The sequence below is a fragment of the Enhydra lutris genome, unplaced genomic scaffold, assembly GCF_002288905.1.
Source record: "Enhydra lutris kenyoni isolate GAN:26980312 unplaced genomic scaffold, ASM228890v2 scaffoldscaffold9, whole genome shotgun sequence".
In the NCBI taxonomy this organism is placed as follows: domain Eukaryota; kingdom Metazoa; phylum Chordata; class Mammalia; order Carnivora; family Mustelidae; genus Enhydra; species Enhydra lutris.
Genome location: NW_019154093.1, coordinates 4,683,358 through 4,695,786, shown reverse-complemented (window position 1 = coordinate 4,695,786; position 12,429 = coordinate 4,683,358). Strand labels below are relative to the sequence as shown.

General features: G+C 51.3%; 1 protein-coding gene across 2 annotated transcripts in view; it reads right to left on the bottom strand.

The window, feature by feature from the left end:
• Positions 1-9,051, bottom strand: part of LOC111143030 (antizyme inhibitor 2) — a 37,920-nt gene extending 28,869 nt beyond the window's left edge. Inside the window, exons 1-4 of one of the 2 annotated variants that reach the window (XM_022496448.1) lie at positions 8,906-9,051; positions 8,694-8,811; positions 7,833-8,013; positions 6,114-6,287 (exon numbers count right to left, since the gene is read on the bottom strand). In XM_022496448.1, coding sequence (XP_022352156.1) covers positions 6,114-6,287; positions 7,833-7,937 — 279 coding nt within the window. In that variant the 5' untranslated portion in view covers positions 7,938-8,013; positions 8,694-8,811; positions 8,906-9,051. Of the gene's footprint in view, positions 1-6,113; positions 6,288-7,832; positions 8,014-8,693; positions 8,815-8,905 lie in introns of both variants that reach the window. The other variant, XM_022496447.1, reaches the window with a different exon arrangement.
• Between the last annotated feature and the right edge of the window lie 3,378 nt (positions 9,052-12,429).

Below are 12,429 nucleotides of genomic sequence, written 5' to 3'. Positions count from 1 at the left end.
CTCTCTCAAATAAATAAATAAAATCTTAAAAAAAAAAAAAAAGAATATTCTTTAATGTACTGGAAAGTTCACCAGACCAAGAGTCCTTTTCACACAGGTCATCCCACATCCCAAGGCCCGCTGTGTGCATGGCGCTCTGCTGAGTGACTCTGGCTGGCCCTTCCCCGTGAGGGACCTCCTCTTCCTCACCTTTACAGAACACATTCCACCGGCTTGCAGCATTAATGGTACAGATGTGTGCACCTACCACAAGCAGGCACTGAATGAGATATCAGAAAAAGGGCCAGAGAACAAATAGTTTAGGTTTGGTCAGCCACAGAGGTTCCTTTTTTTTTCTTTTTAAGATTTTATTTATTTTGAGAGAGGGAGAAAGAGGACCTGTGTGGTCATGTGCAAGCCATGAGCAGGGAGAGGAGCAGACGGGGAAAGGGGCAGCTGGGCAGAGGGGCAGAGGGGGAGGAAGAGGAAGAGAGCATCCAAAGCAGACTCCAGGCCAAGCACAGAGCCTGAGGCCAAGCTGGATCTCATGACCATGAGATCATGACCTAAGCCAAAACCAACAGCCAGGTGCCCAATGGACTGAGCCACCCAGGCGCCCCAGCCATAGAGGTTCCCTGACATCTGCTCAACACTAAAGCAGCCAGAGAGAGGGCCCAAGTGAACGAGCACAGCTGTGATCTGATAGAACCTGACAGAATCAGGCAGTGGCCTGGCTTTGATAACCATCCATCATCCGCCAACCCTTGCTTTGGATTCACTGCTTTATCTACTCCTTGCACTATCCCGTCAGAGGGGTGCCCACTCCACTCTAGAGAGAAGAAAACTGGTACTCAGTGGAGAGACGCAGCAGACAGGGGGCAGAGCCAGCTTTCAAACTCAGGTCTGACTCTCTATGACGGAGGGCAGGAAATGAAGAGGAAGCCAGCTCCGAAAAAATGTAGGAGACACAGGGCCACTTTTAGCCATTCTGAGTTTATAATAAGTCTCTAATTTAATGTAGCAATTTTTCAACATGAGGTACTATCGTGCATTATCTCACGTGATACCTGTAACTGTCCTGTGACATATGCATTGGGCCACACTTTACAGAGGACCACATGGAGCTCAGAGAAGCCCACGTGCCTGCGGAAACACTAAGGAAGAGAGCAGGACGGAGCTGGAACTGCTGCCCTCACAGCTGGCTTCCAAAGACCCTGAGTCCGAGTGGATGTGCAAATGTGTTTCTGCTCCTGACTTCACCACATGAGGAGGAAGCCACGGTGGCAATCTGGGGCTTGTGATTTAGCTATAAACACACAGTAATGACTGTTGAGTAACAGTAACATTGAAGGATTTCCATAGGCCAGCCATCGCCTTAAATATTTTATATTCATTTGTATTTAAGCCTCATAATAATTTTATGAGGTAGGAAGCAGAGGCTCAGAAGTAAAGTGACTTGTCCAAAGTCACACAGCTGGTAAGCGGCAAAGCTGGGACTCTAACCCAGGACTGTCAGACTTCGGCACACAAGCTCTTTACCACGGTACTGCAATGGAGAATTCAACCTCGAAGCGGACAAGTGTTCCTGGAGCATCAATTGAGGTGCTAAAGAAAACAAGTGGTGAGAGAAGCAGAAAATCTCTGACCCCATGGAGATTTCTCGGGTTGGGGCGGGGGCAGGCAAGAACAAATGAGCACTGAATGATGAAGGAGTTACAAACGCGAGCAGAGCGTGGGGAAAAGGCAAGGGATACTAGAGAGCCCGATGGGGGACCTGGATATAAAGAGTCAAGGATAGCCTTTCTGAAGGTCAGCAAGTAAAGCTGAGCTCCACAGGGGGCCTTCGTCCAAGCCCAGAGGGAAGGGAAGAACTTTCTGGTAGCAGGAAGAAGGTCCTGCCGAGACCCTAAGGCAGACTGTGCTCAGCCTGGTTGAGGACCAGGGGACCCTGGAGTGGCCTGGGCAGGGAGAGCACCGTGGAGGGAAGACAAGGTGTCAGGGAGGTGGGCAGAGCCAACAGGGAGACCGAGAAGGCTGATGTGGATTTATATTTTATCCTGCGACTCAAAGGAATCCGTTGGAAGGGTTTCGAGGAGGGAAATGGCACAGTCAGATTTGCACTTGAACTGCAAGGTTTAAATGCACATCACTGGCTACCATGTGAGTACAGACTCAGGAAGGGCTGAGAGGATTCTGTGGGGGACTGGTGGCAATCTCCCGAGGTGAGGGAACAAATGGGAGAGAGGTACTCCAGGGGCAGGGCTGGCAAGTGTGGTGATGGCTAGCTCGTGGGGCTGTCTGACTCCACGCCCAGCAGGCCAAGGAGCCCTTCTCCAAGGGGAAGATGGTGAGAGCGTTGGAGCACACTGGGTTCTAGGTGACCTGTGGGATCCAGGCAGCCACTGGATATATAAGGTCTGGTCTGGAGATTGAAATGTGGGAGGTGGTGGCATACTGATGGTATCTACAGCAGTGGGAGGAAATAAAATTCCCTAAGAGGAGGGAGAGTTTACAAGAGAAAGGGAGCCTGAGACAGAATCCAAAGGCGCTCTCCCATTGAGAGAGAGGGAAGTCGGGCACCCAGGACCTGCAGAGAGGGGAGGAGCAAGGACTCATCCAGAAGGGGAACAACACCTAGATTATATAGTCTTGTCACGGCAAACCTTATCTTGTGACTCCTATCCGTACAGAAGGAGGGTGTCAACTCTCACAGGTGCGGGGGAGAGGGGTTGGGCGGGGAGGGCAGGTGCAGAGCAGCGCTCCCGTTCCTCTCATTTACTTCTGAAGTCTTTAAACAAGGAACATAGGTTATTGTTGAGTGTTTTTAAAAAGAATCTGTCCCAAATGGGGAGTAGCTCTTAGTGGGTATAAAGTTCCTGTCCTGCAAGATGAAGGAAGTTCTAGAAATCTGCTGAACCATGTTTACAATCAACCATACTGTGCTGTACACTTAAAAATGTGTTAAGAGGGTAGATCTTGTGATAAGTGTTCTTTTTTTTACGATTTTATTTATTTGAGCAAGAAAGAGAAAGAGAGAGAGCACCTGTGCTCACACAAGCAGGCGGAGAGGCAGAGGGAGAGGGAGAAGCAGACTTCCTGCTGAGCAAGGGGCCTGACATGGGGCTCGACCCCAGGACCCCGGGATCATGACCTGAGCCGAAGGCAGATGCTTAACCGACTGAGCCACCCAGGAGTCCCTCACATTAAGTGTTCTTACCCCAAAAACAAACAGTCGCTGTGTTCAATGTTGCTGAGAGTCTGGATAATAAGAGAACCAAAGAGTGCCCCTGACAAGGTCTAACTGCATCTACACGGACAGATCTCCAACCTGCCAAGCTTAAAGCTATTGCGACACAGTCCCCACCACATAAACATCTTTTATGTTTTGTATATTTTCTATGGATCGTATTTGTACATATTTTTTAAACACCATATACCCACCAAAGTCAAACAGAGATAATGGTGATTATCTCTGGAGACACAAAGCTGATGGCCTATGTGTGTGCGTGAATGAATCAATGTATTCTTCGAATAATTCAAAATGCATGTTTAAAATCAAGTGCTTACTGAGTCTTGGGAGATCGCTGGGGAAGTTGGTAAGAGATTCCTCGGAGTAGTGAGAGTGGAAATGGGGGCGTATGGCTCAGATGTCGGGGTTAGAGGAAAGAGCCAGGTGCACACAGACAAGCGGGTGTAGACAGCTCTGTTTGGCCATGGAGAGAGAGCACGGGACTGCGCAGGTGGTGGTGTGGAGTCCCTGGAAGGCTTTTCAAGATGGGAGGATGCTGATAGAGACAGCAAGAAAAGGCAGAATGGGGGCAGGGGAGATAACATAAGGTCCTTGGGAAGGTGGGTGGGTGGACAAGAGCCCCATGCAAGGCATGGCCTGTGCCATTGACCTGTGGCATAATTACACCCAGCCCACCGCTCACACCAGATCCTAGGTCAATGCTGGCCAGGGGCATGGTGATGTTAAGTGTAGCCACTAACGATGGCCAACCAAAAGAGGGCAGTCTTGGCCTTTCAAGAAAAGCTGTGCTTCCCAGAGCCACCTCTCAGTAAGTGGGATCATCTCAACTGCAGGGAGGAAGCCATGGCCCCTCTCAGCCCTGGGGGTTAGCAAAGGCAATCGTTACAAGCTGGGTCCCCTCCCCGAGGACACGGACAGATGCAGCGAGAGAGCTGGAGACCCCACACTACCACTGGCCACACTACACACGTGGCCACTCCCTAGTGAGTCACTCACATCCTGCGCCCCCTTCCCAGTCTGTTAAATGCTTTCTCACAGGGCTGTTGTCAGGATCAGGGTAGTAATAATTACCTCACATGGTTGTTGCGAGAATAAAATGAGATCATGTGAGAAAATGCTTGGCAAAATGCCTGACAGGACAGAAGCACTCAACAACGGTACGCACTTTTAACATCCCTGCGGACTTCAAAGTCTAAGCCCTAACCCCCTCTAACTCTGCTCTTTGGAGGCCAGCTCTGAGGCCAGATGTTCAAGCACAGTGTCCCACCTCTGGGTTTCCAGATGCATAGGACCTGTCTATGCATCTTCACCCCTAGACCAAGAAGCCTGGAAAGGAGCCCCTTCCTCTTCTCCCAGAGCTGAACCCCGGCATGGCAGGCCCGCAGGGGGACGTCCAGGCTCTGCTACCAGCAAGCTGCGCACGGTTGGCCCCAGTCTCCTCCATTGTAAAATGGCGATCTCTCTCCTACTCTCCTCACAGGCTTGACTCAAGACATGCATGAAGCTAGGTGTGCAAAGGAAGAGCTAATGCCAAGAAGCTTTGCGATGACAATAGGGAGAGACTCATCTATCACTCAGAGCATTAACATCGTCTTTGAGAAAGGTTAACCTGCTTATTCTCACCATCCCACCATGCTGCACACCTCCTTCCCACCCAGAATCCCTCCACCCCTGTCATCCTGCCCAAGGAGCTCTCCTCCTTTCTCCTCCAGGGTCCCTTTCTAGAATTCTCCTCCTCCTAACACCCAACCACACTGCCAGCCAGGATTTCAAACGAGTTCCCCTCAAAACAATCATTACTAACCATTAAAAAAATAACAGTAATGACAACCTCGCAAAGCAACACCCACCAGGTTTGTTCTCACCTCAGGGCCTTGACATTTGCTGTTCCCTCTGCCTGGAAGCACGTCCCCTAGTTATCCACCTGGCTTGATCCTTTGCTTTCTTTGGGTCCGTATTCAAATTTCAGCAAAGCCTTCTCTGGGCCAAACTACATGAAAGTACAATCTTCCTTCCTAACATTCCCTACTTCCCTTCCCCACTTTAACTTTCTCCCTAGCAATGACCATCTAAAACAACATAGATTTTCATCGTTTCACTTGTTTGTTTTTTAGAAAGCAAGTTCCATGAAAAAGGGCCATTCTTGTTTGGTTTGGTTTGTTCACTTGCTAAATCCCCACCTGAAATGTGCTCTCTGGTAGGTGCTCAAAAAAGGTTTGCTGAATGACTAAATGTGTCCAAAGTGGTACTCTGAGAAAACTTCATACGCTTGAAGGCTGTCATCAACTAAGAACAGGAAGAAAAGAGATAAGCGAAGCGTTCAACCCCCAGACGACAGAGCCTGTCTTACTCAACACTGGATTGCCAGCCCTAGTTACACGCTGACCCGCACACTGCAGTCCAAAGTCGGAGAATGACAGTAAGTAAGCAGAGTAAACCTAGAGAGAGCAGGAGGCGAATTCAGACAACAGTAGTAATCTCATTAGAAAGGCAGCAAAATTGGCAACACAACAGAATTCTCAAAGGACTAGTTGAGAAAAGGTACTGTCACACATTACTAAGACTATAAAAGAAAAAAAACGATGATAAGAAGGTATTTTTGTTTTGTTTTGTCTTGTTTTAATTAGAAGGATACCATGCAGAACTCTAAGCCAAGAAGCCTGAAAATCTCCATGAATAAGGTGACCCACCTACCCAGACACACACACACACGGGTTCCCATTGAGAACTTCCATGCTTGTTTCTTCCTCCCTCATCCCTTCAAGCCCTCTTCCAAGTGGGTGGCCTGTCCCAGGGAGTAGGGGCCAATGGCAGCACCCCAGCCTCCTGTGTGCTGAGCAGGCAGCGAGGGTCAGTAAGGGGGGGGGGGAGTATAGGGGCTCACCTTGTTGGCACAGCTGAAGCCCAGCCCCAGCTCAGCCAGGACCTTCAGCACACCTGGGCTGCTGTTGCACTTGACTGTGTAAAAAGGCCGGACTCGGGGCAGGCACTTCAGGAAGCAAAAGTGCTTCCTCACCACAGTACCCAGGTCGGCCACGAAGAAGGCAGCAACGTCACCCTGCGTGAGAAGAGTGAATGTGAGACCCCCCTGCTTAGCTCCCTCCTGGTGCATACCATCTGCTATCCTCCCCGGGGAACCTGACCCAGGCCACACTCTGGCCACCAAGCTGCCCGGCTCTACCTCTACTGGTCTCTGCATAGAAGGCTGACTGCATTGGGGGTTCTGTGATCTGGCTCAAGTCCCCTCCTCCCCTCACTGCAGCTCCAGCCCCAGCTCCACACCTTCCAAGCTCTCATTCCCATCATGCCCTTGGCGCAGAATACCCTTGCCCCCACTCGGATCTGGCAAATTCCCAGTCTACCTTCAAGGTTCCCCTCACAGGCTACCTCCCCCGAAACAATAACGCCACTCTGCCTTTAGGGCTCTCGCTGCATGTAACACATGCCTTCAAAGTATCAGAGCTGTATATACATTCATTTTCTCCAGAAAAAGATAGATTCTTTGCAGGCCAAAGCTATGGCCTGCAGCCCGTGGCTTTCCACATGTAGGCGCCCGCTGAAGCCTTGCATGAGTTCCACCTCCACTGCGACCCCTGCCTCTGAGCAACGGGTCACCACAGATTTGTTGAGGGCAAAAGCTGTACAACGCTCTGGGTGAGAAAGCATTTACTTCAACCCTCACTGGAACTCAGTTTCCCTTTTACGCTACACTTTTTTACTGAAGCCCACTTGGTGTCTGACGTGATGCTAAGGAACACAGGTGACCAGACAGGGCTTTGGCCCCGAAGGCGCTTGGGTCTTGAAGGCAACCAACCCTCTGAGCGATGACAGGTCCGTTCAATAAATGTTCTCCCAGAGCTTCTCCACAATGCAGTGGAGGCCACAGAGAAAAGGAAATACAAAATCGGCCCGGGAGATTAGGACAAAGTGACACTGATGAGTAATGAGGAAGGACAGAAATAGGTAAGAGTGAGACAGGCTGGGAGAAAGGCATTCCAGGCAGAGAGAACAGCCTGGGCCGAGGGGCGATAACAGCACACGGCATCATCAGGAAGCAGCAGCGGTTCGGCTGGGATCAAGCATGATCCACTCTGGGCAAAGCCGGCGGGTGCCGGGCTCCGAAGGCAGAACTCTGGCTTAACCTTGCAAGCAGTTGGGGACCGCCCGCCAATTCTGAGTTTGAGCATGGCTGTAATCGGGTTGGGGGGTGGCTAGTGAGAGGAGGCAGGGAGGAGGTTAGTGGGCCCCTAGAGAGATGAGGTCTGAACTACAAAGCCAGGGCCCAGCAGAGCACCCCGGGGCGGGCTGGTGGTGTAATGAGCTTGGTGGTGCCCTGGGGAGGGGGGGCAAGCCAGACTCCCAGGTTTCTGACCTAGAAGGCAGGGTAGATGGTGGTGGTGCTGTTCATCAGGGGAGGGCAGGCAGGAAGGACAAAGTTTGGGGCAAAAACAAGGAAATGGGGGTCAAATGAGCCCATCTCGGGCCAACAGCAAAGACTGAATGCCAAATATGAAGGAAGATGAGGACCCAAGGAGTTCTTCCAGGAAAGGCAGCTGGGCCTGCATGGGGAATAAGAGACCCACCCCAACTCCCTGTCCCTCACCGCGGTGGCCTGTGAGGCCCCCAGAGTGAGCTCCTCCAACAGGTCTCGGGTGCTGAAGCCCTCCTCCACCATCACAAAGTCTGTTTCGCTCAAGTAGCCAGCCATGCCGAGGAGGAGGAGCCGTTGGGCTGGATGAAGCCGCTGCCCCGCAGCCCCGCCGCCTTAGAAAGTATGCAACACACTGCAGGGGAAGAGGGAGTAAAGTGAGGGGGCTCGCTGGAGGGCTGCCCTTCACTGCCCCTCTGACCTCCCCAAGCCGGGGCCCCAGTCCTGTCACACCCCACCGCCAGCTCAAGCCTGGAGAGCTTAGGCCCCCTGAGAAGGGTGGGGACGATCAGGAATCCTGGACTAGGACAAGGCATAACATGCCTAGATGTCACTGCCTCTCCGAGCCTCAGTTTTTCCATCTGCAAAACGGATGGATCATTTTAGAGATCCTTTCCAGTTATGAAAATCGGGTTTTAGCAAAAAGGGTAAGAAGGAGAGGGAGCAGGAAAGCCAAGAAGCTCGGGTGGGGAAGTTTTCAGGGGACCCCCAGTTTTGACCACGCCCAACTAAAGAGACTTGGGGTGGCCCCACTAAGGAGTCTCAGCCCCAGAACAGGAGATTAGATTCGAGTCCCCCCTCAGCTCCGTGACCTTGGCTATGCCCTGTCCCCTCTCCGAGCCTCAGTTTCACCGTTTGTAAATGGTGGGGGGGGAGCTGGCGGTCAGGTCCTGACGTGCCAGGATTCTAAGCGTGCATGGGGCCACATGGTGGGTAGGGGTCGCGGGCTCCCGGGCGGGAACCGAAGCCTGAGGTTCTGCCCGGGTGAGCCCTCCCGAGTGCAGGGCCAAGGACCCGCCCCCCACATCACCTTACCAAGCCCCGTCCTCCTTCGCGGGGGCCAGAGCCAGGCGCGCTGCTAGGGAGGGTCGCCGGTGACCTCGGAACTTGTGCAACACCCCAAGGAGGAGTGGCAGTTGCGGAGCCGAGGCCCCTGCTGAGAGGAGGCAAGGGGGCCGGGGGCAGGTCAGCACTGGAGCCGAGGGCGTCCGCCCCCGGAGGCTCCCCGAGCCACTCCCCGCACTCGCCTTAAAACGCATTTACACGGCTTCGGCCCATAGGTCTCCCCAGCGAGTGAATCGGATCCTCGGCGCCTCCGCTCGCCCGCTCCCCCCGGCTCGGGCCCCGCGGCCTGCGCCCCGCCCGCCCAGCAGCCACCGACCCCACGCTCCGCCTGCCCCCGCCGCCTGCTTATATAAGCCTCGCCCAGGCCCCGCCCCTGACGCCCAGGCCCCGCCCCGCTCGGCCCCCTCCGTAGCCCGGGCAACCGGGTGCCGCCATCCCATTGGTCGATTCCGACATAAAGCATTCAGCTCTGCCACCCTGCTCCGCAAACCTGAGTAAGCTTCAATCCTGCCAGCCTGGTGGGCTGCACAGCTACCCGACACTGGAAGTGGGAACTGCAGAGCCGCCACCTCAGAATCCGGAGCGCCTACACGCTGGGAAGCTTAGGTCCTGGATCATGGATCTTAGCGAGCGGGCAGGAAGCCAGGGGGTTTTCTATTTGCCCTGGGAAATCTTCTCTGACTACCTCCTCTCGCGGGTGCCTCTCTCCTCTCCTCTTGGTGATCTCCTCATTTCATCCCTCAAAGCCTAGGTCAAAGTCATCTCCTTATGTTACTTTTCTAATAAAATCCTTAATTACCTCTCCCAGCATCTTCTCTGATTCTTCCAACTCAAAACCCAGCATAAAAATTTGTCTTCAAAAACGTGAATTTCCCAGCTCAGGGCAATCTCTCCCTTCATCCCACCTTCTGAATCTGGCAAACTCCTACTCACTTTCAAATAAAATGTCTCCTCCAAGATGCATTCTCTGACTTCCTCTCAACTCAATGCATTTTTTTTTTCTCTTCTACACCTGACAAACTCCTGCTCACCTATCAAAGTACAGTATAATGTGACCTTCCCTGTTGAGCGTCCATGACTTTCCTTGGCTGGAGGGACAATGGAACTCACAGCGGTTATATCTGTGTGCACTCCTCACTCATCTGGCTCTTGTTACCCAGAGCATGAGAATCCTCTTGTTGCTTTACACTTCTTGCTTGGTTACACTTCCCAACTATTGTGTGATCTCCCAAGGGCAGGAAATGAGGGCCTGACTCCTCAAAAAGTATCCAGTGCCTGCTATAAACAAGAGTGCTAAAGATGATTCAGTATCTGTGTTATTCAAAAACTGCTTCAAAAGTCCATCTGAAACAGTGATTGTACAAGTATAGCCAGGATATTCTTAAGAAGGAAAGAAGGAAGGAAAGAAGGAAGGAAGGAAGGAAGGAAGGGAAAGAAAAGGAAAGGTAAGGAAAAAAAGGAAAAGAAAAGAAGAAAAGAAAAAGAAAGGACTTCTTAGACCAGATATCAAAATATTTTATAAGCTATAGTCTTTAAAACGTGTTGCTATGCAGGAAGAGACAGCAGAACAGAACAGAGTCTAGAACAGTTTCATGCAGATTGTAGAATCTGATAGGTAATGGGGGGCAGCATTTCAAATCCATGGGGCGAAAGGGCTCTTTGGTCCAACATACGTGTTTATGTTCTTTGTCGGGCTGTAGGCTTCTTGAAAGCTAGAGGCACTTCTTGTCCTGCCTCAGTACCTCCCTAGGGCATCATGCACAACCTAATTGGAAGGCACTCAGCATACATATGGTGTAGACCGTGGGAGTATGGAAGAGCCATTTTCTGCTCCCTACTCAGCCTGACCACATGACTGCTGAGTGTCCTTGGTTGTGTCATTCTGCTTCGACCAAGGTTCCCTTTGCCTAGCTTGGTTTCCCCACTGTGAACTGAGAGGATTCAGACTGAGTGAGTTCTCTAGGCCCTTCTGCCTGGAACTGTCTTGCTCTCTATGCATTGCAGCAGCCTTTCAGGGGCAGTCCTCTTGACAGGATGGGTCATCGGCAGGTCCTTGCAAGTCTCTGCTTTGAGAGATTTGTAGTCATTTGCACCATAAGATGAATTAGTGACTGAGGTCCTCCTGAGACTAAGCATCCAACATAGCTATGGCAGAAACCTCAAAAGGAGCCCTCAAGAAAAGGTGACAGCAAGAGAAAGGTATGGACACTCCAACAAACTGGCTCTATTTTGTTTTAATTATTCATTGAGCTGGCTGTATTTGGATGCCATGGTCTAAGTCTGCCTCACTAGGTCTTGTCATCACCTGGTACATAGTTAAGTGCACAGTGGGCCCATTTAGTCTTCTTACTGAATGAATCAAAAAAGGTAAGAAGGAACAAGCCCGAATCTGCCCTATCCATTTGTAATTTGTCACGGGTTAGTAGTCAGAGCAGAAAAATCTGTATCCCTGGGCTGGATACAAATAAGCTGTAGATTTATCTTTTTCCCTCCTGGGTATGTGATGTCACTGAATCTCCATGACAACCCTATGTCATAGGGGCTATAATTGTTCGCATTTTACAGATGACGAATCTGAAAACTCAGAGAAGTTCGGTAACCTGCCCAGGGTTACATCACGAGTAAAGGGGGAGCCCGGATTCAAACCCATCCGTCCCAATTCAGCCTTTATGCTTTCCTGCCAACCAGTGCCTGAGCATTTGGGCCCCAGGTCACCAAACATCACCCAGTCATCCTGCTGGCATCCAGATGAGAGGCTGGTCGCTCCTCTTCTGCCAGGCTCCTGTACCGCTATTATCCCTGCACAGCCCTCAGAAACATGTTGCTGAAGCAGGACAAAGAGCCTCTCTTCTCTGGCCAGGATCATGTCAGTCAATTTCAACCCATTCCTCCTAAACCAATCATAATTATAGTCACAACCACAGCAGAAATAAAAATGCCTTACATGTGTCGAGAACTGGAGAGTTTACAAAATACTTTCTGGTTCATCATTTCATTCAGGGTTCCCAATGCTTCACGGGATTGGACATCAGTTCAGTTTAGGCTTGGCTGAGGAAAATAAGAGGACAAAACTCCCAAAGCGGGATGTCTGGGTGGCTCAGTCGGTTAAGCATCTGCCTTCAGCTCAGGACATGATCCCAGAGTCCTGGGATCAAGTTCAGCATGGTGGGGGGGGGGGAACCCTGCTCAGCAAGGAGCCTGCTTCTCCCTCTGCCTGCTGCTCCCCCTGCTTGTGCTCACTCTCTCTCTCTTCCTGACAAATAAATAAATAAATAAAATCTTTAAAAAAATTTTCACGAGACCATGAACAGACACAGGTCTGTTCTGCTATACAATGTTGGAGGTGGGCAGTCAAGCCTGGTGTGGCAGCTCCACAAGGTCATCAGGAACCGAGGCTCCTCCCCTCTTCTAACTCTGCCATCCCCATCCCCTGGCTTCTGGCTTCATGGCCCAAAATGGCTGCAGGAGCATTCCCAGAGCTAACATTTAACCAGTAAGACCAACTGATTGGTGCCCATCTCCCTGTGATTGTTCCCAACGTTAAGGACAAGCGCTGGATGGTGCAGTCACCAGGAAAGCTCGCTCCGGTCGCCATCACCAAATTGCACATTTGTTAACTTCCTAGGGCTGCTGTACCAAAGTACTAAAGACTGGGTGGCTTAAGACAACTGTTATTTGTTGTCACAGTTCTGGAGGCCAGAAGTCC